The 26,891-nt window shown below is 40.0% G+C and overlaps 1 protein-coding gene across 1 annotated transcript in view; it reads left to right on the top strand.

Moving 5' to 3' along the window:
* CDC5L (cell division cycle 5 like) overlaps positions 1–24,384 on the top strand; it is a 30,568-nt gene extending 6,184 nt beyond the window's left edge. The window contains exons 5-16 of the mRNA XM_053937232.1: positions 185–284; positions 368–586; positions 1,721–1,865; positions 1,989–2,177; positions 3,534–3,682; positions 5,305–5,467; positions 6,549–6,713; positions 8,388–8,468; positions 8,798–9,043; positions 11,806–12,003; positions 22,605–22,817; positions 23,919–24,384. Of these exons, the coding sequence (XP_053793207.1) occupies positions 185–284; positions 368–586; positions 1,721–1,865; positions 1,989–2,177; positions 3,534–3,682; positions 5,305–5,467; positions 6,549–6,713; positions 8,388–8,468; positions 8,798–9,043; positions 11,806–12,003; positions 22,605–22,817; positions 23,919–24,023 (1,973 nt within the window). The 3' untranslated portion in view covers positions 24,024–24,384. The remainder of the gene's footprint in view (positions 1–184; positions 285–367; positions 587–1,720; positions 1,866–1,988; positions 2,178–3,533; positions 3,683–5,304; positions 5,468–6,548; positions 6,714–8,387; positions 8,469–8,797; positions 9,044–11,805; positions 12,004–22,604; positions 22,818–23,918) is intronic.
* Positions 24,385–26,891: the final 2,507 nt, after the last annotated feature.

Below are 26,891 nucleotides of genomic sequence, written 5' to 3'. Positions count from 1 at the left end.
CATTTCACCTGGCCAGTGATTCAGTAAATACATTGGGACAACTTGGAAATTAGTTATGACGCAGAATGCCTGTGACTGATTGATTCAGCTTTTAAAGATGGTTTTCTGATCTTAATGTCACCTTTTCCCTGACTGTCATCTTTTAAGTGCAGATTCACTGCTGTATTTATCTGTACTATTGTAGATGAGCTTGAAATGCTGTCTGAGGCTCGAGCACGTCTGGCGAATACACAAGGCAAGAAGGCCAAGAGGAAAGCCAGGGAGAAGCAGCTGGAGGAAGCTCGGTAAACTTGCATTTGGTTTCATATCCTGGGACTGCTTTTCTTTACTCTACATTTTAAATCATGTGGTGTTACTGTTTCTTTAGACGTCTTGCTGCTCTCCAGAAAAGACGAGAACTTCGTGCTGCTGGAATTGAGATCCAGAAGAAAAGAAAAAAGAAGAGAGGTGTGGATTACAATGCAGAAATTCCATTTGAAAAGAAGCCTGCCCCTGGTTTTTATGATACATCAGAAGAAAATTATCAGTCCCTGGATGCAGATTTCAGGAGACTGCGTCAGCAAGACCTGGATGGAGAATTAAGATCGTAAGTGTGTGTTGTAATAAAGAGGGAACAGTGTATTTGAAAAAAAAGCAGCCCATATTTATGTGTGTTAAGTCCTGGAAGCATAATGTGGGTGGGAAATGTATTTTCCATGGGACAGAAACAAGTGCAGGTGGCCTCTGCCTTTTCAGTTTTCTGTGTTTTATTTTTCCAAAAGGTCTAGTTCACCTGTTGTCTATGGTCACCTTTTTTCTTTCCTCTAGTTCACCTTTTGTCTATCAGAATAATGTTTCTCACGTGTACTCTTGGTCTTTAACTTGAAATGTTATTTTTTGAGAGGTTTTTTTAGCAGTTTATTTGCTTGTGTATTTAGTGTCCTTTAAATAATAACCTTATAACAACTGCTTATAGGAGTAGATTTGTAGTATTACTTTTGATGGAGTTGTTCTTAAGTTGATGTCCTTAAATGCTTTATTTCTTCCCATCCCCCCCAAAAATCCCCAAAAGTGTAGTTGAGAAGTTAAATGAGACTCTTGGGTACATATTTAATTGTACAGTTGCATTTCCCACTACTTCTGCCAAAACTGCTTTTTACTGAGAGAGTTCAGTGTCATGTACAATTTGGTTTATTAACTCATGTGGTTACTAACTGATTTTTCTGCATGGCTCTTTGTTCAGAGAATCAGGCAGGAGTTTCAGACTGAAGGTTATGATTTCACGGACTGCTTTCATGGCTGTTTGAAGGAAATGCCATTTTTATTAAAGACTGAAGAGAAATTGATTCCCACTTTCCACAAAAGAAAATATTCACTTTCCTTTAGCAGCTGCTGGAGAAAAAGGACTCTTCACATTCCCTTATTTTTACTATCTAAATTCTTGGCCTGACATTTTTTTTATTGATCCAGTGACCCAGTTGATTGTAGTTATTCAGCCTAAAAGCTAAATCTGTTGGCTGGTTCCAGAATTTAAAAGCATTATGCTGCCCTGTAGTAGGTTTTGCTGCAAGATCTGCAGATCACATCTAATCACCCACAGGGTGCTCCACTCTTCCTGCAGTGTTTTATTTCAGCATATCCAGTGTTTGAAAAGGGTGCAGCCTTTTTGCTCTTGGCTTGTTTGCTTTGCTTTGTAGCTGCTCTGTGTGTTCTGAAATGATCCTGTTTTCCATAATAACAGTGAGAGGGAGGGAAGAGAGCGCAAAAAGGACAAGCAGCACATGAAACGGAAGAAAGAGTCAGACTTGCCCTCAGCTATTCTGCAGACCAGTGGAGTGTCAGAATTTACCAAGAAAAGGAGTAAACTGGTGCTTCCAGCTCCTCAGGTGAGGTGTTTACTGATTATAAACAACTTATAACACCAATACCAAACAGTGCTTTTTGTTTTATTTAGTGGATCTCATAACTGCATTGTATCTTACTGTGGCTTGGGATTTTCTCTTGCAAAGATATCTGATACAGAACTTGAAGAAGTTGTAAAAGTTGGCCAAGCAAGTGAGATTGCACGGCAGACTGCTGAGGAATCTGGAATCACAAACTCGGCTTCCAGCACTCTTCTCTCTGAATATAATGTAACCAACAACAGCATAGCTCTGAGGACTCCTAAAACTCCAGCAGCCCAGGACAGGATCCTGCAGGTAGAGTATAAATGTACAGGATGAATTTTAAGTTTTGGAGCAGGAGTCAACTGAATAGAAGGTGTAGAAACACTCCTTAGATTATGTGCAATGTGGGGATTTGAAGCAATCCCAATCTTCAGGACACACTGAAGGGCATAGAAGCAGATCTGCTTGCATTTGATCAATTGTCACTGTGTTTCAAAACGTTCTGATACTTTTTTCTTTTAGTCGTATACTGTGTGAAGCTTTTAACCATTCTCCTGGAGTCTCGCATAATTTTCCCTTCTCTTGTGTGTTTCTCAGTGCTGAAGATGTATGAGCTCATTTCCATAAAACAGTGTATTTTACGTTGTCCAACTTTTATTTCACATAACAAGTAGTAATTAACTGCAACAATGCAAAAACATTTTCATAGCACTTTATTGGCTTAAAATTTAGGTTAGCCAAAACCTGCCTTTGCAACCTCTGATTGCCTGGATTTTTCAAAAACTGGTTATGTTGAGTAACATTTTGTTGAGTGTGTGGAAATGGATAAATGAAATCAGTGCAGCTAGTGTGTAGGACAAAACAAGACCCCAGAAATTGCACTCCAGAACAAAAAACCCAAAAACCATCTGAGTTGACAATGAGCTGTATGTCAGCAGTTCCATGATAGGAGAAAAGAGAAAGTTCCTGGCTCTGCAGATCATAACCTAAGTCTGTACAATATTTGTAGGAATGGTCAGTCTCACCTTCAAATTGAGTTTATCACAAATGTCACAGTATTATGCATATACATAGGTGGATTAGTGGTCTTCTGGGAATATATTTGCTATTTGCATTCGTATAATTAGCTCATTTTCGGAAAGACTTAATTCTTCACTGTAATAAGGAAAAATGAAATAAAGAAGGGGGCTATTCATAAAAACCTCAGTTGAGTCACGGACCAAAAATCTGAATAGTGGCCATCTCTTTTGGAACATTGTCTTTGAAGTGCAGTTTGGATAAAGTTGATTGAATTCAGGTTTCAGAGTTCAAGTGTGCTCTTCCCTTTTAAAATCAGGATTATTAGGATTACTTGAGTGTTCAGTCACTAACAAATCCTGGAGATTTATGGAGTCTGGCAAACAGAAGGAAGCTGAAACAATAAGTAACACACTAATTTTTGCAGCTCCAGTTTATAACATATTTTACTGGAAATGAAGTTTAAATGCCTCTCAGTGGAACAGTAGGGTTTATAAATACCAGTGTATGGGTGTTAAAGCTAAGAAATTTTAAACATTTTCCACAAACTGATATTCAAATAACTCTTCAGCTGTTCTTCCTGCTACTGAATCTGTTAAACGTGACTGTGAATGTCTTGATGAAGCACTGCTTGTGTTGTCTGTTACACAGGAGGCCCAGAATCTGATGGCTCTCACAAATGTGGATACTCCCCTGAAAGGAGGTCTTAATACTCCCTTGCATGAAAGTGACTTTTCAGGGGTAACACCACAGAAACAGGTTGTTCAGACTCCAAATACTGTGCTTTCCACACCTTTCAGGTAAACAGACTCCTTTTGTGATGGGTGCCTGGGTGGGCATGGGTCTGTTTGGAGGTGGGTGAACAGAGCAGATTTTGATATGTAAAATACTATCATGATTAGAGCTTCGGAAGAAACTTACTTTTATTTAAAGCCCTTGATGTACAAGTTTCTCCTTCTCTGCATCTTTAGAAAGCTCAGCCCTCTTCATACAGCTCACTGGAGTTTTGATCCAAAATGTGGCCTTCTGTGGTCTGGAGCAGTGTAAATTCTTCTGGGGTAATGCAGGAGTATAAATAGTAAGCTGGAGTGTCATTCTGTATGTGGATCCTGGCCTTTCCAAAGTATTACCTTGGAGTCAAAGATGTGGGAGGTCCCTTAGCCAAACCCACACTGAATTTTTGAAAAGCTGGAGTAAATATTTTATAAGCCATATATATCCAAAATAAAATATTTCTTGTATTGCCAATCTAAATAGTACAGAATTGCTGGTTTAACTCTTACAGTGATCAAATATATATCCCACAAATGTCAAATACCATACAGCTAAAACATGTTACAATTGGTACATTTTGTGTGTCAGGTTTTTCCACTTAGGTTCTAATTTTACTTGTATCATGTTAGTAGGAAAAGCAGAGAATGAAATAAAAAGGACCTTTATGGCAGCTTTTCAAAAGCAGCTTTATTTTGTTTAGGAGCTGTGTGCAAAGTCCCTGATCTTTTAATTAAAAGAGCAGCTCCAGCAGTGAGTGCTTTTTTTGAAGATCTGTTGGTGTCAGTGTGGTGCAAAATGAATGTAGAATTTGACCTGGAGTGATCTGAGTGTTGATTTGCATTATTTTATATTTTAAAAAGTAGAGATACTCTAATTTTGTTGTTTGGGATTTTTTGTGGTGTTTTTTTAGCTTCTGAAGTTAAGATTTGCACATGTAAATATGATACCTGTGGGTCAACTTGGCTTGTTTGTAGAGAGGCTCTGTCAGTGGGAAAATCCAATCCTAGAGCAGAGGGAAAAATCAATCCATGAAGTAGCCCCTCGTTCATATAGTAGGTCACTGGGATAGAGAACAGTATTCCTTCCCAGTCTAGAGGAGAAGCAACTGGGGCCAAGAAAATCTAAGTCTTAATCCATGTTGCCTAACCATAGATGCTGTAATTATTATAATGTAATTACTTCTTCAATAGTCAGTGAAAGCAAAGAGGCATTTTAGGATTATCCATTCAATTGCAAGGTGGGACAGCTGTTGGGACAGATGATTTTGGAGCAAATGACTTGCCTAGGTGGTGGAGAAATCAGAGCTTGCAATTCAATCCCGATTACTGTATCCCAGAATAATGCCTGGTGACTGGATAAACTTTTCTCTAAAAAGCAGCAGTGGGAGTTTGTGTTGGTGGAGTTTCTGAAGCTTCTCTTAAAATGATGATGTGCCTAGATTTCGGCTTGACAGGACCTTGGTTACCTTGACAGGCTTAAACAATTTATTTTTAGTATTCTTGTCGTTGCACTTTTGAGTTTCACTGCCTCCCAAGAAAAAACTCTAGATTGAATGTATAGACTGTGTTTATGTAACTTTTCCCAACATTCAGACTTCTGTAGGTAGAGCTCTTTAGTAAAAAACTAATGACTAATTGCACTTCACTAGAACACCCTCTCAGGGGTCAGAGAGCTTAACTCCTCGAGGAGGACTGACTCCCAAACCTGCACTTGGCACAACTCCTGGGAGAACTCCCCTGAGGGATAAACTGAACATCAACCCAGAAGAGGGAATGGCAGATTACAGTGACCCATCCTATGCAAAACAAATGGTAAGTAGTATTTAAGACGTGGAAATCAGTGTTTTATTAATTTTCAGGTTTTTAGTTCTCATCTGCTGAAAATAATTTTATTTTATAATAAATAACTGTTACTTATAATAAATAACTGTTACTTCTTCCACCTGTCTATGGGTCTGTCCTCATCCGATAATAAAATGCAGTCTTTATTTAAAAGAGCAGAAGTCTTGCTGCTTAGAATGGCTTTCAGTATGCTCAGTAAACACACTCTAAAACTGTTTGTTGGGGAAGACATAGTTAAGTTTCTACCCTATTTCTGTCTTTGAAGCTGAACAGGAAATGCATCTTGAGCAAAGATTCATTTTCCTTGCAATCCTCCACAATCCTCAAATTCCTCATTATCTTGACTTCCTGATTTACCTACAGGACCTTTTCATCAGTCTGTTGTGTTGACAACACTGAGCTAAAGGAGTTTAATTTTTGCCATTAGGAGCACTGGGGTTTGAGATGTTCAGAAATCTGAGTCCCGTCCAGACTCTTTCATTACCTTTGGCAACAGATGTTTCCATTCTTGGAGATTCAGCCAGATGGGCCCTGCCAATTAGACATGGTATAAAAGGGCATATACCTAATAGGTAGCACCTTGGGAACTCCTTTTATGTGGCTGATTCTGCAGCCTCGACTGTGACTTTGAATATCTCCCACCTGAGCTATCAGCAGTTTTCTTTTTGGCCTAGCTGAGCTATCCACTCCAAGTGTTTGGCATGTTCTCACAGAAATAACTCTTCAAGTTCACAATTCCAGAGCTCCTCTTAGCTTAAAGGAGAAGGTTTATTTGATGTACTTATACTTTGGTTCTCTCTTAGCCTTTTTATAGTAAAAGGACTTTTTACTGCTAGAAGGGAAACTGAGGCTTCAAATCCCTGGTGGACTCCCCTGGCTTCTAGGTCTGGTGCTTTCTGGCTTTGCAGCAGACTGAGGTGGCCAGGGAATAATTAGTGTGTTGTTCCTGTCTGTTAATGCAGATGAATGGAGTCTGATGTTGCACTCAGGGTATTGCACTGCATTCAGGGTATGAATCCAGAAGCATCACATCTCCCTGCTCTTCCCACAGGAGAGGGAGTCTCGGGAGCACCTGCGCCTGGGGCTCATGGCCCTCCCTGCTCCAAAGAATGACTTTGAGATTGTTCTACCTGAAAATGCAGAAAAGGAACTTGAAGAACATGAAGTAGATGAAACCTTTGTAGAAGATGCTGCTGATATAGAAGCCCGCAAGCAGGTCAGTGTGTGAGATGTGGATGGTGCTTTTTGTGTAAATTAAAATATGTTCCTTTTATGGTTCCCATCATTTCACACCTGTTCAATGGAAGAGGTACAGCTTCTTCTACAGGATAGCAAAGTAAAATTTACCTGTTTTCTTTACTGCTGTCAGAATATACACACACAGAGGCCAAATCAGTTTTCTCTCTAAATAATTTTCTTAATTTCTTAATGTTATGCATCACATCATTTTCTACCATGAAGTCCCTAAGAGTGCCTGTGTCCTACCTGCTGTGTTTGTCCCCCAGAAGATAAAAAATTAATTAAAAGCTTTCTTCTATAGTGGCACTTGCTTAATTTTAAGCACATAAGAATTGTGCTTTTTTTTCAGTTTCAGGTTACTCTCTCAAGGTTAAAAGTTGCTGTTTGTGAAAGGTTAGACAGGTGTATGCAAACTCAGGCAGGCTGATAGCACACAGATAAAAATCTGGCATGCAGGGAATTGGCACCCTTGGCCACTACCAGAGGATTACCCAGGCAGCCAAGTTGTGAATGGGTCCCTGTTCTGTTTTGGTTTAGAATCAAAGAAGGCTGATTAAAGTACAAGCCTAAATTCTGCCAGTTAAATGGCTGTACTGGCCAGTAACCAGAGGCACTTGAAATCTTTCTAAAAACAGTTCCTTTTCTATTTATTGCTAAGCCTAAATTTTGTGTTGCAAATCTCTTTCTATTATATACTTTATATAATATAAAAATAAATATAATTTATATTAAATATATAAAATATATAAATATAAATATAAATTTTTTATAACAATAAATGGGATTTTTGAATCCAGAGAATTTTTTAACAATGGCTGTGCCTTGACAAGTGAACAAAATATTTTTAAAAATCCTATGCTTTGGCTTTGATCTTTAAATGGGATACCCATTTCCCAGAATTTGATTCCTGATTTAATAGTGTGTCCTGTTTGGGGAGGAACATGTTTTATGCATGTATTTGTATGTCTTGTGCATACATACCATAATAAAAACTCTGAATAAATACAAGTAATGTATGTGTTTAGAATAGAGGAAAGCATCTGAGTTGTACCATCATATAAGAGAAGAGCATCCTGCTTTCAAGTGAAGATGTGACATGCTGGGATTAGAACATGGAAAATGTTGGTCATTGTTCCTATAGTTCCTGACAACACTGGCTTTTCATGTTATTTATTGCTTGAAAGTGTATTGTAAAGAGAACTCTCATGTTTTTCCACTTTCATAAGTAATGTTTTAGTGAAATATCTACTTTAAGTCATTGAAGATGACAGAGTCATGGCTGCTAATTTAAGAGTCTTTCTTTTCCTGGTGAATTTAATGTCTAAAGAATTAGAGCAGCTGTCACACGTAGAGAAATGGGTAAAGAACAAAATCTTGCTGGAGTTGAGATTGAAGGAGAATTTGATGCCTGAAAATGACTTTTGATGGTCTCTTTTCTCTTGGAGTTAATCTGCTGTACTCTTCCCATTCACTTCAGAGGCAGTGAATTATGTTGTTGTCACATTATTTAGCTCTGGCTTAGTAACATGAAGTCTGTATGCTGGAAGGAATCTTTGCTGCAGTGCTCAATTAGTTTTTGTATCACATACATTCCTAAGCAGCATCTGATTGAGTTACAGTGGCTGCAGTAACACTTGGCTTGTTTGTTTAGGCTCTCCGGGAAGCAGAGCGTGCCAAGGAACTGAAGAGAATGCACAAAGCTGTGCAGAAGAATCTACCACGGCCCTCAGAAGTAAGTGGAAACAAAATTCACTGTTAAAGAACAAAAATTAAAAATAAGGGCTTTAACCATTATAGGAGGAAATACAGTCTAAGGAAATCATGAGAGAGTGAAATCTTTGACTGTGCTGATTTTCAGGAAACTTCCCCAGCAGAGTTGTCATGCGGTATTTTGTCTGCACAGATGTTGAGATTGCTGCATTTGTTCCGCCACGAGGGATTTTGGCACCTGCTCTGTGGGGTTTAGTTGATACATAAAATTCATACTTGAGTGGAGATACATGAATTTAATATTATATTTGGTGTATATTATATTTACAAACTTTTTTTATTCCTGTGCAGGTTAATGAAACAATACTGAGGCCCTTAAATGTGGAACCACCTCTAACAGACTTGCAGAAAAGTGAAGAACTCATAAAGAAAGAGATGATTACCATGCTTCATTTTGATCTTTTACATCATCCATTTGGAGAACAGTTTACTGGTAAGAAAGGCAAAGGCCCAGGATTTGGAAGCAACAATGCAGAACACATGGCTTACTTGGAACAAAATCCTTATGAGAAGTTCTCCAAAGAGGATCTCAAGAAGGTGAGAATTGTGTGACCTAAGAAGACCTAAAGTCTCCTTAGGACATAGTCTCCTTAGGTCATAGTAATACTGGGGAAAAAAAGCCTGCACAAAATTCAGTTGGGAGGTCTCCAGAGGATTGTATGAAGGGCTGTAATCATAGAGTTGTTGGGGTTGGAAAAGACCTCTAAGGTAATCAGGTTTGATCATTAACCCAGCACTGTCAAGCATTAAGTAAGGATAAGTTAATAAGTAAGGATGATTTAAGTGCACGTTCTGCTTTCTCTGAGCTGATGTTAATCTGGGCTTTTAGCAGAATGATGAGGATGCTGTATTTGCCCATAGACATTGTCACTGAAATACAAATTTGAATGTGTTGTGGTTGCTTATCGTTTTGAATAAGAGTAAGAGCAATAATACCCCAACAGTTACCAAATTGTACTTTGCTGTTTCTGTAAATTGCTGTTAAATCATTGAGGCATTAACCAGGTGTGATACCCACCTTCTGCTTCCTCTGAATTTCATTAATCTACAATTACAAAGCATTTTCTTCAAAACAGTGCGGACTGCATAGAACAGTCGTAGTCAGCTTGTATCTTGGAGTAGCAAATCAAGTTGTTTAATTATGTTTGTCAAGCTCAATCCAGGCAAGCTGTGCTGGTGCAGAGCCTGCTGGGCTGTGGCAGCTGATCTTACAGCCGTACCTGGTCCAGAAGTGCTGAACAGGCAGATTGGGCTGTGGCTGGCTGCAGTGAGTGGGCGGCCTGGGCATTGTGTCCTGTTTTGCATTGTAATCCCAAGTTAAACAGCAGCTCTGGACCAGGGTTCCAGTTTAGGGTGTTCATTTATTTAAGCAGCTTCAGATGTTGCCTTTTGCTGCCAAGTGACAGATAGGCAATTCTGTGGTTTAGCTCTTTCAAAGAGCTTCACCTGTGAAGCTGTGCCAGTAACCTTTGACCAAATGCCTACAGAAATAAAAATGAGTGAAAGAGCAAAATCACGTGCCACCAAGTTGTCTGTCTCTTTAGACGTGTCCTCTGACAATACCTGTTGTATCTTTGCACCTAAATCCCCTGTTCCTTTAAGGTGACTCTAAAGATACACAAGCAGATTTTAAATCCATGTCCTTGACCATATCTGACCAATGAATGTAGAGCCTAAAAGGAGAAACGCTGAACAGTATGTACTTCCAATTTGCTGTGAAATGAAAAATTATACTTCAAGATCTCTTACCAGGAGATGTTAAAGATGGAAAATACAGTTAGATCATGAATTTCACTGCCTTGCCAGTGTCAGATTGTTCCCTTAGGAATGTTCTCTGAGTGCTTTCTCTGGTTGTTTTGAAGTGCAGTGAGAATCAGGTTTGCTATCACTTCCCTTAGAGACTATTACACAGTTCAGTAGTTTTTGTCTGGAAACTTTTCTTCAAAGTCCCTGGAAGTTTTGTCTCCTGACTGATGGGCAGAAGGTTTTTGCATCTCTGCTCCTGCTTGCGCTCTGACATTCAGCACAATATTCCCCCTTGTCTAAAATCCAGTTCAAACCAGAAAATTTTCCTATCTCTGTGATCTCATCTGGGGCTTGTTTATTTTGCTTTACTTAATTTGTTTTTAGAACATCTTCATCCTAAAACTCTTTCATAAAATACTCCTTTCTTTTCCTGATGTGCAGTTCCCTTTTGGGAAGGCTTAGAGGTGGTGCTGGGAAGGGTGTGCTGAGCTCCTGGAGCTGGGAAACACTTCTGGTGCCACAAGCAAATACCCTCAAGTAGTTCCTCCCATTGTACTAACCTTGGCTAATTTAAATTTATAGCATTTAGCTTTGTCAGCTGTGGTTGTGTTACTCCTATTTTATCTGTCTTGACCATCAAGAACAAGTAATTAATTTTCTTTTCCCCAGTATCTGTGGAATCATCTAATCTGATGATACCTGAATTTCTACCTGGTCAGTGTGCAGTTACAAAACATAACATCTGTTTGCAGTAAGATACCTATTGCTGATAGGAAAATATGGGCTGCACCTGTAAATGCTGTTGAGAGAGAGGACATGGACATGCCCTTATAACCAATGAAGTCTAGATTGGCAAAGATACTTTAGTCTTTTAGTTATTAATAAAGACAGAAGGACCTGGGTGCCTGTGTAGTTTTGCAGGCCAGGCTCTTTGTCAGAAATATTAAGAGTAGTAAGACCAACAAGAACCTTTTCAGTTAATTGTAAACTTTGTAAACTAAACTGGAAGAAGCAGAGTGCTTGTATCTCACCAGTTCTTCAGCCACAGAATGTGTTAGTTACAGCCAGGGTTGTATTTCCTGCAGCAGAGCTTACGCAGCTCACCCGGGAATGTTTAGACTTGACTTTCCGGGTTGTGTGGAGAAGGGCAAGCAAAAGGAAATGAAAAGTGATTTTTGTTTCGTAGGACAGCTGCTTCTGTCTGTACAGTTCTCCCGCCCCTCAAGGTCCCTGCTTTTATCTCTGCTCTTTTGCAGCAAGATGAAGTATCTCACTGTGCCACAGCTTTCATTAGCCACGCCAGAGTGATGTCAAGTTTGGCCAAATTATATAAAATGAGGGATAGTTGTGCTGTGAGGAGCCTTCTAGCCTGGGTTTCATTTGTAATCCACAGCATCTGTGTTCGATTTCATAGTTAGCTTAACCTGATGGTGAGCTTTGACTGTGAAAAGAAAAGCTGCCCCCATGAATTGCACACTGAAGGTTTGAAAAGAAGAGAAATTTCTTTGTATCCTGTGTATTGTAACTGCAATTTCTCTCATCCTTTCCAACAGGCACAGGATCTACTGGCACAAGAGATGGAGGTGGTAAAGCAAGGAATGGGGCATGGAGAGCTATCAAGTGAAGCCTATAACCAGGTGTGGGAAGAATGTTACAGCCAAGTGTTGTACCTGCCTGGACAGAGCCGCTACACAAGGGCTAACTTGGCCAGTAAAAAAGACAGGATAGAGTCACTTGAAAAGAGACTTGAGGTCAGTGTCACTTTTTCTGCCTTTTGTACCTCCTTTTTTTTTTGAGTTTCCTTGTGGTTTTTTGGTTTTTTTTTCCTTTGTAGGAGTTCAGTCAGGAATTTTGAAGGGATTCATTTGAAAAGGTTGGTTATTGAGGAATTTTCCTAGGGAGCTTATAGATGTTCTTGAGGTGCTTAAATCACCTTCTTTCATCTTCCTCCTTACAATATCCCCACACAGAGTATTCCCACACAAAGTTTCTCTCTGCACTATTAGCTGTAACACAGCTCATCCACTCCATTCTCTACTGGAGAGAAGGTCAGGTTCTGCTGTCTCTTAATTACATGTGGATTTTTTTTATGTTTTCTTAATCTCTGCTGTGAGTGGATCCCATCTTTCTCAGTTTGCACTTGACTGTGGCAAGCATGAGGAGAAACCTCAGAGAAAGATGCTTAAGAAAAACCATCTCTGTTGCAAAGTTCCTGTCAAGTTCTTTTTCCAACTTAACATTTGTTTCTGACTTCTACGTACGTGAAGGTTAGATAGTCCTGAATTCTTGCCAGGCTGGCATCTTTTTCCAGTTCCAGAGATTCATCCAAAAAAGAGAACAATGGATGTTTGTGATCCCATTTCACTTTCTTTATCAGACCCTTTGACACTGATTTCCCGTGCCCAGTCCTCTCTAGATTTTCACCCAAACACTCCATATAAAAAAAAACAAAAACAGACAATGTTCATGATAACAAGTAAGCTGGTCTGAAACAGTTTCTTCCCACAGAACATGTTTGTTCTGACTTGCAGTAAGTCATTAAATGTTTTCTAAAATACATTTTAGCCTAAAAGTGTCTCTAAATTATGCAGGCATCAGATTATTTTCTTCCCATGGTAAAAGGAAACTTTGAAAAAAAAGTTTTTCTGTATTTAACATAGCTACTGTTGCTAGAAGTAAACCTCCCCAAACAGCTGCTACCCCACAAATAACTATAGAGGCCAGAAAGGCTGAATTTTCACTTGATTCATGCATATGAAATACAACGTGAGTGTGTGTTCTGTGAAGTCTGTCAGTCAAGAGCGTTGTCCAGGTGCAGATCCCGCAGTTGTTAGCCCAGCACCAGGAGCAGTTCACCTGCGGGTAGCCTGGCAGTAGGGGTTAAGTATGAACTCCAGAGCCCCTGTCGTGCTGCTGCTCACCCAGCAGAGAGCACCATTGCCCTGCCCAGCGCTGCCTGACAGACTCACTTGCTCTGCTTTCCCAAACCCGTGCGGCAGCTCAGCAGCAGCCTGGCCCTTCATGGCAGCAGGGCCTGGCAGGCAGCATGCCAGAAGTCAGAGGGCTGCACCTAATTTGTGTACAAATCCTTTTGAAATTTAAATATCTTAGGTCCAAAACGACATTAGAAGGGCATTATTAAAGTTGCAAAGTCAAACAGTCCAAGTTAGGGAATGCACGAACAGCCTTAATTTGCCTATGCATATGCTTTTTGAGACAGTCTTTAATTTCATGATTGCAGCCTAGTTTTTCCACAGACTCATTTACTGCACAGCGTGGATGGTACTTGTTTAATGAGTAGCTCTTGAATATTTTGTTTTCTCCTAATTGTTTGGTGTGTGGCCCTGTGCCTTTATCCTGTGCACTGTTTCTGGAGTCTAAATTGGTTACTTCTGTGTGGGCTTTCTTGTGTTGTTGATTTCTGTCCTTCCCAATATTTGAATGAGTAGTTGGTGGTGGAATGCATATTAAGGATACTGAAGCAAAGTAAGGTCACATTTATCATTTACCAAACTCGTGTATGTTTGTTCTAAATGGTCTTTGCAGTCACAAGACAGTCACCCAGGAAGCAAAATACAAATCAGAATTCTTGCCAAAAAAAAAAAAAGGTTTTATTTTCTGCCAACATTGCATAGGATTCTGTAAAAGACACTTAACAAAATCCTGTTAGCTGAGTCCCATCAGACTAAGGAAGGTGATCCTGCCCCTCTGCTCTGCCCTGCTGAGTCACATCTAGGGTGCTGTGTCCAGTTCTGGGCTCCTCAGGACAAGAGAGACATGGAGCTCCAGTGCTGGCTGGCAAAGGTGATGGAGGGACTGGAACATCTCCCTGCCCAGGAAAGGCTGAGGGAGCTGGGGCTGTTCAGCCTCCAGAGGAGACAGAGCTGAGAGGGGCCCTCAGGCCTGGGTGTCCCTGTGAGCAGGGAGGGTCAGAGCAGGGCCCAGGCTCTGCTCCAGGGACCCAGCAATGGCACCAGAGGAACGGGCAGGAACTGATCCCAGTGAGTTCCACCTGGACAGGAGGAAGAACTTCTTTCCTGTGCAGTGACCAAGCACTGAACAGATTGTCCAGAGAGGCTGTGGAGTTTCCCTCACTGGAGATATCCCAGAACTGTCTGGACACAATCCTGTGCCCTGTGCTCTGGGATGACCTTGCTTGAGCAGGGAGGAGGGACCAGATGAGCCACTGTGGTCCCTTCCAACCTCACCCATTCTGTGTCTGTTATCAGTCACTGCAGTCATGAGACTCTGGCTAATGTAGCTACATCCCCTGGGAGCTCAGAGTGCTGCTGGATGAGACTGATGGCTTGGTGCAATTCCACACACAATCCTGCTCTCCCATTGTGCTGTGTTCCAAAATACCACCCCAGAGGGGCCAGCAGAGCACTGGGGTCAGCAGAGCCCTGTGCCTGCAGGTGCAGTGAGCACTGTGCTCCCTCTCACAACTCACTGTTGTTGAGTGCAGGTGGACTCTGTGCAAAGTTAAATTTGACCTGAAAATCTCTCCCAAGTGTGTGCAAAATGCAGTTTAGTGCAGTTCTGTGGCTTGACCCTAAAAGGCCCTTCCTAAAAGGAAGATATACAGTTTTTTTAAGCATAGCTCACCTGCTGAATCGTTTTTTAAACAATAAATAAAAAGCATAGCAGTTTAATGAACAAGTGAATATGCAATAAAAAAGCACAGTTTTTTTTTTCCTACCCCATTCTCAGCAATGACAAAACCTACCTTTATTTTAATGTTTTTCCAATTAAAATAGTCTGAAAGCTGTATCAGTTGAAATAGATATTTTAATGGGAAGTATCAGATAAGCTTAATGAAAAGCAGGGATATTAGCTCAGCTTTCAGTGCCCCAAGACACTTGCTTGTACTCTTTGCTGTCTTTACAGTAGAAACTGTAAAACAGAGTTTACCAGCAGCAGCAACTGATGTTGGTCAGTTTTGGGGGCTGCTTCTTCCCATTTATAATGCACTTATATTTTTAGGGGGAACAAACCACGAGAGTGTAGTGATATTTGGCACAGCTGCACATGGGGAAGTCACTGTCTAATACTTCCATATGGGGCTGCTGACACCCTGCAGATCCTGTGCAAAAAAACCAATCTGTTTCTGGGTCTGTCTTCGTCTCTCAGAGATTCCTGGCTGGATTGATGGTGTGGACACACACTCATCTTCCTCTAATTGTCCTGTTCTCACTGCCTGAGTGGTTTAGTCATGGCAGCCTATGTTGACATGACATTTATCTTTCTCAAATGGATGCTGGTATCACAAACAGATTTGTGCTGTTATTGATGAATTTGAGGAGGCAAAGTGGAGCCGTTGTGGAGAGCTTCTGTTTGGCTGGGTATCCTGTCCAGGCATCATCAGTAATGCACAGCTCATCAGTAGTTCTGATGTTGGAGTGTACTGCTGTGTTTTAGTAATACTTTTCATTGCTTTGTTTTGAGGGTTTTGGGCTCCTTGAATGTGTTACTTAATGTGGGTTAAGAGTGTTAGAGGATTAGTATGTGAACTTTCTTGCATTACAGATGGGGAGTTTCTACGCAAGTGAATCCCTGTAACCTCAGTATGTGTCTCTGGTACCTTAGATTTGTGGAATTTTCTGATCTTTCCATTAGCTTTAGAAATCCAGAGTATTTTTCCAAGGCTAGACTACACTGCAGAGCAAGTGATTTCAGAAGTTGAAGTTTTCTGATGCTTGCAGTTGTGTTGAGTAACGGCTTCAGTTCTCTGCAATACCTTTTGATCCCTTCTCTTCCAAACAATACATTTATAAAGAAAAGCATTCCTACTAACATGTTAAACTGGGAACGTTATAAGATGAAATGAGATGGTAAAGGCATCTATTTAACAACCTAGTTACTTCCCTTTGTAGTTCACAACACAGAAACTTCCTGCCATCTTTACTTTTCCTTTGAAGACAGTTAATAAAGTTGGCTTGCAAAATACAAATACTTTAATTAAAATCGTGGTGTTAACATTATCATTTCAGTTGATTACTAAATTATAAATGCTATTGGAAGCCTACAGAGGAAAAGTTCAAGATACACTGTATATGCAAAATCTAGTAAATTAACTATTCTTCGCAGTATCCAAGGTACATCAAGGTGATGATTTATCAAAGTGTTGATGTTTGCTTTTAATTGCAGCCCAAGTCCTCTGAATTAATTCAGATTAAAAACAGCTTGCTTAGGTGGAGTTTTATAGGATACATGGTACACTCTGCTGCAGGATGTATCACTTTATTTTATTGGAAATTGTCTTTTAATTTCTCTCTAGTTTATATGCTAAAGTTTGCAGTTTCTTTTGCATTTTCAGGTGTGCTGGTACCCATAGAAAAGAAGAGATTTTTTAGGACTACAAACAGAGAAATTACTCACAAAACTAAAATATAGTGAAAATCCTGAGTAGCATTGCTTTTATAGTCACATATTTTATTTTGTCCTAATGTCTTGCATTTGTGGAATACACTTCTTTTAATAAGGTCTGTTGGGAATGTAATTGGCACCAGAGGATCACAGTAGAGAGGTATCACGAGTCTTCGCTGTCAGAGTGTTCAGAATCTGGTAACTTAGCATGCTTAGAAATAAATTCAGCATTGACAAAACTCTCATTGCAAAGGCCTTTGCACACCTTCACTGTCCAGAACTGAGTGCTGCAGTGACTCAACAGTCACACTGACTCATGGTGTTTGAAGACAAGTCATTATAATTTCTGGAACATACTTCAGGGGGAGCATGCTCTTGGGTCATTAGATTTGGCTGTGAGTAGAGAGAATAGTGTTCTGCAGGTATCAGTAAGTCATTATGGTACATGATCTACGTGACAAAGTGCAATATAGGAGTTTCTCTGGGGCTCCCCTATTAAACTGGGAAAAGGCAGCTTTATATTGCTATGCAAGTTCTGAAAATCTGGTCTACTTTCAGTTGGGAAGCTGTAGTTGCTTACCAGCAATGCCTTAAATTGAGGATTTTTTAAAGAGAATCTTTCCATAAAAACCTTACTGTAATCCCAGTCAATTAGAATTAATTTCTTCTTTTTCATGTCTTACCAGCTACAAGCTCAGTCCCTCTTTGACTGCTCTGATCCTGATCAGCACCTTTACTTCATGATGCTCATTCTCCCTCATACATTAAGTAGAGCACCTGACTGGAGGTGAGGTGTTCAAGGCCACGTTGGGTTTGGACTTGGGCTTAGAGCAGCCTTGTCTAGTGGAAGGTGTTCCTGCCCATGGCTGGGAGGTTGGAATGATTTGATCTTTCAGGTCCCTTCCAGCCCAACCTATTCTCTGATTCTGTGATCTTTAGTGTCACAGCAGAAATGTGAAATTGTTTCATGGTCGTGGAGTGGTTTCAGTCGATGAGCTGAGCTAATGTTGTATAATAGATTGAGGCCATATTGTTCTACACTGGACATGCAGTTTTGGTTTGATACTAACTCCAAGCCTCAGTTTCCAGCAGAGTTGACTTACCTTTCACTAACCTGGGGGTAACTCAGGCAGGGCTCTTCAGAGAGTTTTGCCTGGTCAAACTCGAGACAGGTATAACAGTGTTTCAGGCCAAAAATGGGGAATTCTGTCCAAGAGCTTGGAACTGAAAAAGCATTTTGAAGTAGAGAAATTAATTATTTTTTTTTTAAACATGCTATCGTTGAGTGCACCATAAGCTTGTAAAGGCAGATGACCCCAGTGTGGCCAGAGGATTCTCTAGTGTGGGGATCCTTTTTGTCCCTGGAGTGATTGAAAATGCCTGGCCTGGAGCACAAGCTGATGTCGAGCTGAGCACTCTTGCCCCAGACACTGCGGCTGAGCCAGCACGAGCCAAGCTCACAAACCTGCCATTCCAATTAAGTCAATCCATCTCCTGCCAGCAGAACTGAATTTGGGAGGGCCACGTGTGCGTCTGAGGTGAGGAAGGAAGTTACAGTAACATTTAGAGTAGTCCTATGTGTGTTCCAGGAGTACTGTGCTCAGCTGCCGTAGCTGAAGCTGGCAGAGGATTTCTCTGCACAAGCGAGGCAGCTTTGTGATGATGTTGATTCTCCAAGGTCATGGAACAGGTTGGTTTACTTTGACTGTGGCTCTGCTCTGAACATGCAGCAGTTTTTCTTCCATGTTTGTTTAATCCATCCAGCATGATTAGGAAGATCAATTAAAAGACAAGAGAGCTTAATGTCGTTCAGGGATTACCAGAAACTCCACATTAAAGGGAAGGAAAACAAACCAGTCAGTACAGCAAAAAAACCCTCAGAACTGAGGAGGGCTGTCCTCAGTAGACCTGGTGAGATGAGAATTCTGAAAATGCAGTTTTTAAGGCAATTGAGCTCTTCCTTCCTCAGGGTCAGTTTTTCTTAAATCTTTCCCAGTCAATGTTTGTTCTTATAAGGAATCCTTCTCTGCCCTTTGTTGTCCTTAGTTAAACCTTACAACTAACATCTAAAATTTCCTTCCCAAATTTAAGTCCCTCTTCCTTTCTCAGTAGCAGTAAGAACAGATTAATTTTTCACAATTAATTTCACAATTCCAGATATTTAAAGCAGTGTTGTGTCTTTCTTCTTTTTCTCTTTTTTTTGTTAGGCAGAGGAAAAACAAGTCAAACAAACCCTGGTTTTCCAGTCAGTCTCCCTTTTCTAGATGATGTTTTATAAACCTCTGGTTATATCTGTTGCTCTTTCGGCTCTTTTGTCTGCTGCTTGTTTTGGTTTCTCTTCCTTGGTTCTGTAGTGCAGTACTGAAAACTGAACACCACTTTACGAGTCATGAGGGAACCTTTTACATCAGAGATTTGGGATGGGATGAGGCTCTCACACTTGCCTTAACATCATATATCATCTTACCCCATGTCTATACATGCTGTTCTCATTTTGCTGTTACTGGTATAAAAGTCAGCAGAACCAAAGCTGGCCAAGGAGCAGTACAAAATAAATAAGTGGAGAAATCTTTCAAATGTCTATATTCTTTCTGTTAGGTTCAGGGGGAAATGGTTGTCAGATTTTACTCAAATCTATTCCTTTACTTTAAGCAAATAATGTAGACTACTGTTTAAACACACCTCTTCATAACTGCTTGGAATTTTTAGCTTGGTATCTGAGCCTTAAAATTTTATGAAGCTTGAACTGAAATTATATGCAGTTGTTGGCACTAATGCAGCAGTCAGCAATTTTTAATAAATAGTATTTGTTACAAAAGCTGAGACCTCCTTTTGACCTTTTCATAGTAGGTCCTAAAATGTTGTATTTGGGAGGGAGGGGAAAAGGTGGTGAATGTTCACATTTCTCCCTAAGCAGAGAAGGAAGAAAGGGCTGTTATTTCTGGTTTTAGAAACTTGGGAGACTTTTTTCTTTTCTTTTTCTTGTTTTTGTCTTTTCACAGCAGTGAGGCCTATGATAGTCCAAGATGGAAAAAGGAAGTGAGTAGAAAAGCAATATAGGAACATATAACCTAAGGAGCTGTAGTAGTTAAGAGCCCAGTATCCAGACCAACTCAGAAATATTAAGTCCAATTCTCTTAACATTTCAAGAGTGCTTAAATAATCTGATACTGTAATAAGTATTAGACTTGAACTGGCTATGAACTGGCTTTGTTAGAAGCTTTAAATTTCAAAAAGCTTTATTATATCTAACACTCTAAGATAGTACACACTTGGGGTGGGATTGATCTACCTGGTCTTGGATTAGAGTGTCTAAACAAACAGTTTGTGCTCCCATCACCATCAATGACGAGCCCTTCACTGAGGTGTTTAATCTTTTCCCAAGGCCCTGGATAAGATGAGCCATGGAGTTGCCAGTTTCTCTCCTGATGACAGATCTCCTGTGGCAAACTCAGATATTGATGTCTAAAGCCAAGCAAAGTGAATCCCAACTGAAGAGTGTGAGAGTGTGAGACCAAGCCAGTACTGCCACTGCTGCTGGTGCTACTTGGAACATGGGGATAATTCAAGGCTTGTGACCACAGTGCCCTGATCCAGTCTCTTTTCTGTATGGTGGGGATAGTGCTGATAACTGTATTTATGCCCTTAGGTACTCAGTATTTAACATTTTATTAGAAATTCAGGTTGTTGAGAGATCGTGGAATCACAGAATAGTTTGGCTTGAAGAGATCTTCAAGGTCAGCTCATTCCAACCGCCTGCCATGGACAGGGACACTTTCCACCAGACCAGGTTGCCCAGAGCTCCATCCAGCCTGGCCTTGGACACTTCCAGGGATGGGATAGCCACATCTCTGGGCAACCTGTGCCAGGGCCTCACCACCCTCACAGTAGAGAATGAGATCTTCACTCAGGATGGCAGAACAGTGGAACTTCTCTAAACGGTCTTTTTTAGCCTGCTCTGAAGAGTGACATTGCAATGGGAGTTTCATTTCACAGCAGCCATACTCTACATTGTCTGTAATGCTGGGAGCAACATGGACAAGTTGATCTTTGTTATATTAGGCCTCTGTTACAAACAAAATTCTGTTTGCCTGTGCATCCATCTATTCCATGATCTCTAAATGTCAGTGGTGCTCAGCACACATTTTTCATCCAAGAAACAGTAATTGGAAAATAGTTCATTGACCGCACAGCTGTATTTGTTGTTGCAGTAATAGCATATTATTTACCAATGCAGACATTTAAAGCTTTCATACTTTTCCATCAGAGAGTATCCTCACAAATCCCTAATCTATTTATTTAATTTTCTCTAAATTTATATAAATATTGAAAAAGAGGCGCCTTTCTGTATGCTTAAAGCACCTTGGGCATACCTTAAGTCTACATTGCCAGCAGAGTTTGAAAAGCATAGCAGTCTGCATCACTCTCCCCAGGAGCAAACTAGACAGCTCAAAAAGTCAAATTTCTCTTTCACTCACCCATTAACAGTTTGCTCCCTTGACCATTCACTTTGTTTATCTCTGCACCACCAACCAAAACTGTTCTAAATGAGTGAATAAATTGTTAAGGAGTAGGAGGGCACGTTACAGAAACCTGCAGCTGTGTAACAGAGGGTACTTCAGTACAGTTGGAGGGCTGGAAGGCTGATGAAATGCACTTTGCAGGAGCTTGGTGTGTAAGACTGATGGCTGACTCTGATTATCGCTGTGAAGGGCAGATCCCTCTTCATGTGTTCCTTCCCAAAGGAGTTCTGTTTCATCGGTAGTAAATTATATATTGGGTAATTGTAGCAATGAAAAGGTGCTGCATTTTGGTTGATTATTGGTAACTTCTTTGTTTGTGAGAACATTCACAGCAAAGCTTTGATTTTTAAAGAAACAAGGCAAGGATTGGTGACTCAGACACTGGGGTTCTGAATTAGTCTTTTATATTTTAATACTTGAGAAACTTTCATATCATATTTCATTTCATATTTCATACTTCATATCATATGTCCTGCACTAATATATCATTAAGTGTTGCAAAAATCAAAATATGAGACATTCGATTTTTTTCCTTGAGCTTGGCATTCTTCACACAGTCCTTTCTTAAAAAAAAAAAAAAAAGTTTTTGTTTTGTTGGGTTATTTTTTTAAGGAAGTAGCATTAAAAAAGCCTCAACAAGGAACCTTATGTCCCTGTTCAGAGATGTGAGCTGTTGTACCTCTCCACAGCTGTGCTCAGTGGTAGATGCCAGTGTTCTTTCTTGGTTTCATAGGATCATAGAATGGCCTGGGCTGGAAGGGACTGTAAAAATCATCTCATTCCACTGCCTGCCATGGCAGGGACACCTTCCACTATGCCAGGTTGCTCCAAGCCCTGTCCAACCTAAACTTGGACACTTCCAGGGATGGGGCAGCCACAGCTTCTCTGAGCAACCTGTGCCAGGGCCTCCCCATCCTCACAGGGAACAATTTCTTCCAAATATTTAATGTAATCTAATCTTCATCTTTAGGCCATTTGTGATTGGGATTCAGTGTTAAAGATTTCTTTGATGTCTTTAAAAATTCTGATGGCTATTTCATTCTTTTAGTGCTCATTTCATTTTACCCCAGGTGGAAAAATACACAAAGACTTCTGTTACCTTTGCCATTTATAAATGTTTTATACAACATTTATAGCATATTAACACAAATATGTTCAGTTATTGGTGTTGGGTCCCAGTTTACAGAATTTTGTAATTTGTATCGCTTGTCTGTTCATGGATTTATCTTGATTACAATTTTAGAGATTATTATTATAATTATAATTTTTAGAGTATTATGTCTATTATAACAATTTTAATCCAAAAGTCTAGGTTGTTGTAAAATGTGCAGTATGTATATTTTAATAGAAATCAAATAACATGATCCACTCAACACAATTCCACAGATATATTTTTACTTTTTTTTTCCTCTTGACTTTTGAGTTCTGGGTAACTAAAACAACTCTTGGGTTCCTTCTGGCAGATCAACAGAGGCCACATGACCACTGAAGCCAAGAGGGCTGCCAAGATGGAGAAGAAGCTGAAGATCCTTCTTGGTGGTTACCAGTCTCGAGCAATGGGGCTCATCAAGCAGCTCAATGATCTGTGGGACCAGATCGAGCAGGCCCACCTGGAGCTGCGGACCTTTGAGGAGCTGAAGAAACACGAGGATGCTGCCATCCCTCGGAGACTGGAGGTGAGATTCCAAAATCCAATACCTGAGGTCAGACACAGGCACCTCATGGAAAAGGTGTTATTACAAGGCACGAGCTCTGACCTTTACAACCTGAGTTGGTATCAAGTTTCTAATGCTCTCTCAAAATCATACTTTTGGCTGTTACCAGATTCATCTGTCTTTTACTTTGGTATCAAAGATTTTGTGATACACATATTAGAGGCTGGGACTAATCTGGCAGTGTGTTCTTTAACTTTGGGGTTTTTTTATTTCCTTGTGTGGTTTATTTTATAAGTCTTCTGCAATGCGTATCAGCACAAGTTCCATCTCTCTCTTGATTTGGTTTGTTTCGATTTTAATTACTATTAGAGCTTCGGGTAAATGTAAAACTTGTCTAAAATCTCCTTCTTCCTTAAAAGCCAGCAGACTAAATGCTTGTATATACCTGAAATCACTACCTTGGAGCAACTTTTCTTATTTTAAGGATCTCCAGGATATTCTCCTTTTATTCAGCTAATGAGACAATCCTTAATCAAGACTCAATCCTAGGTTTAAGAACCAGTACCAGCCTTTCTTTCCAAGGAATAAGTGTTCACCTGAGCACAGTTTTTATTGTAATGTGGTTTTCTGCCAGAACAGAGGCTTCCATTGAGGCTTAGATATTCTTAACCACTTGCTATAAAAAAGATAAAACGCATCAGTTCTTAAAACTGATTTTGTGAAGATGATTTAGAAATGGTGATAGATGTATCTACAAACTCAGAAGTGATTAATTGAAAGATAACAGTTAAAACATATTAAATAACTTGACAGCTGCTAATAGTACCTGTTTTTAGTAAATGGCAAGGTTCCAATTTGAAATATCTCCTTTTGAAGCATTTGATCTTAGCTGCTGTCAAAAACAGGAGCTACCTGACATTTGAAGTAAGATAACTGTGATTCTTGATACTTTACACCACTGCTCTGTTTTACATTTATATTTAAAGTAAGTAATTTCAGCAATCTTCTGTCTTAATTCTGAGCTCTTCCTCTGGAGGAACTAAAATACAGCCTTTGGTAATGATCTTCATGGGTGTGACTGGTGGAAAACTGACTGGTTGTTTAATGATGTTTTCCTTACAGTGTCTCAAGGAAGATGTGCAGCGACAGCAGGAGAGAGAAAAGGAGCTCCAGCAGAGATTTGCTGACTTCATGTTGGATAAAGAGACTTTTCAAGCAAAGTATTAAAGCACAAAATTCCATCTGTCACTGACATAACATTTCTAAACTGTGCAGATACTTCTCCAGCAGCTTTTGCCAGCAGTTGCAGAAATCAAGTGTAGTCTGCTGTTTCCATCTTGTCAAGTTTTGTTCCTTCAGTGGACTATTCCAAACGCTGTAGGTATGAATAGCTCTGGCCAGTGTTAAAAATGGGATTAAAATGTCCAAAATATTATTGAAAGAAAAGAAAAATCTCTCTGGTATGATTTTAGCCATGTCTTCATTTGCTAGGGTTATCACGTTATTCCTAGTGTTCTACCAGTCTTAAGACTTGTAAGATACATGCAGAATAATGTCTTTTGAATAAATCTGGAATGATAAAAATCAATGAAGTAATATTGTCTGTCTTTTAACTAAAATTGAATCTTCACATATCCTAGCCCTCCTTTGTGTTTCTGGTCTTCCCTCTGCTGCTGCCTTTATTTTCCATGACTAATTTGTAATAGGAATTACCTATGCAGAATAGTTGTCGTCCAGATAATAAATACCATGTTCCCAACTCTTCTCTGTGCCTGTGAAACACTCCCAACTTTATCTAGATGCTCTCATGGTCATAGTGGCATAATCTCCCCATCCTGGAACCATGGCAGGGATAAATTTTATAAAGACACCCAGCGTGGCCTAGTGCTTAATGGAACCATAGATTTCAGCAGAAAATGTACTGTTAAATTTTCTAAGTATTAATTTTTATAAATCATCTGCTTTGTTGCCCATGGTATGGGATAAGAAAGAAGCTCTGTGTTTTCTCCTTTCACCACATCCCTACAGGATTTCATTGTCTCATTGCTTTGTCTTGAAGGGTAAAGATAGAATGAGGGAAAGGTGGGAATGTGCCTACACTTTGGGTTTTTTGAGCTGTGGCTTGTGGAAAGGCACAGGGAAAAAGGCAAAACTGTTGTTAACAGCACAAAATCCAGCAATTAAATACATCCAGTAACATGCATCGTGCAATTTTGCTTGGATATATTTGAAATTTAAATAGGGATTTTGCTGTCTGGATTTTTACCAGATTACAGTGTCACTTTGCTTAGGCCTTGGAAATATTACTGGGGAATACTGTCAGGGTTGTGCCTGTGTAGCTCTGTCAATACCATCCATGGAGATTAATGATTATCAGATTTTTTTAAATGTAACCTGGGTGAGTCTTGCTGTCACTGACAGGAGTAGGGACACAGCCAGCCTTGGAATATCTTTCTCCTTACTCACCAGGACATCATTCTTCTGAAGTATTAATGCAATTATAGACTACTTTCTTCTAGAAATGTGTTAAATATTTAACTAAGCCAGAACACATCTGGAATGAAGTATTAAGCATCAATCTTGTAGCATATGGGGTATTTTAGCTTGGATGGTTATACCCAAAAGGAAACATCATGGCATATCATGTCAGTTCTTGTGGTTGTGCGGTAGCTGGAGATATTAACAGAGAAACCCTTGTAGGTTTACCAATACCACAACTACAATAGTTTCTTTTCTTTTTAGGGCTGCAGCAGAGCCTCTTTGATGTGCCCTGTATTTTTGACAGCTTTGCAGCTAGACAGATATTCAAACATTGCCTTAAATTGTTTAAATGAAAAATTCAGAAGGACTGATCAGTCACAAAAGACTTTTCTTTCTTGAAATGTCTGCAATTAACCAGTCATTAATTCAGCAGGCATGAGGTGGTTCTATTTGATAAGTACCTGCAGGAGTTTTGCTCAGTGTTTCTGAAGTACAGTTTGTTCACACAACACTTAAGCAAGCTCACAGTTTCCCCTGTCTTTAGTCAGAGTTTTTGTCCTGAAATTTCTATCTCAGTAATGAAAGAAAACTAATAAAGTCTCTTTCCTTACTTAGAGCTTGGCTGTGCCCTGCTTTAGATCTTTGCCTGCCCTCAGCTGTCTGCTCTAGGGCAGCCAGTCATAGATCTGCTGAAATTACCCCAAAACCTTCACACAGGATACTCTGTGCATTTGTTGGTTCCAGAATGGTGTGAATGGAGCAGCAGAGCCTGGATAAAACATCCTGAGATCATTCAGGTGTGGGATCTTAAACTGGAGTGCTCAGGAAATCTGTCCAAGCAAATTTGGATGCTGGTAGATGTCAGTGCTTCCAGCTGCAGGTGATGATGGAGCTTGGGCTTGCCAGATCTATTCCTTGGGCTTTGGCCCAGTTTATGTGCTGAACAGCACACCCTCTCTTCTAAATATTTGTAGCTAAATGCAGATGTTTGGTGGATGCAAGAGTGACCAGTACACCTTGACAGCAAATTTTTATTTTAAAATTCTGAAGCCGGCCACTGATTTAATCTTTCTTTCCAAGAACAATAGTAAGTGTAACCATAAACAGTGCAAACTTGTGAACATCTCACTACAGTGGGGAAGCTGTAACCTGTGTGACAGAGGTGGGATGGGGGTTGTGCTGTGTGTGTTAACAATTATTTTGAGAATTATTTAACATTCTCCCCTAGAAATTCCTCCATTTCCATTCAGCATGCCAAGATATATCTGCAAACCTTTAAATAATTTCAACTGATGATTTTCCTCCCTTCCTGGAATCAGACTTGGCATTTGTGTATTGGATCAATCCCATAGCTGGAGCCTGCTTCAAAGTCCATGGAGTTGATAAGGCTGTCATTTACTTCAATTGAGTTGGATTCCAGTATCTGGGAAAGCCAAGGGGACTAAATTATAACAGCTGGGTGTCTCGTCCATACCGGACAGATAACAGAGATCGCGAGCTCGAGGTAAGGGGGAGACTCCTCGGAGGCACAGGAGGTTCCCTGTGAGAAATCCAACAGAGCTGAAGTCAGCTCTTCCAAGCCTGGCAAATTTCCAGAGAAAAAAGCACTGTAAT

The sequence above is a fragment of the Vidua chalybeata genome, chromosome 3 (genome assembly GCF_026979565.1).
Source record: "Vidua chalybeata isolate OUT-0048 chromosome 3, bVidCha1 merged haplotype, whole genome shotgun sequence".
Lineage (NCBI taxonomy): Eukaryota > Metazoa > Chordata > Aves > Passeriformes > Viduidae > Vidua > Vidua chalybeata.
This window is presented reverse-complemented; position numbering and strand designations above follow the sequence as displayed.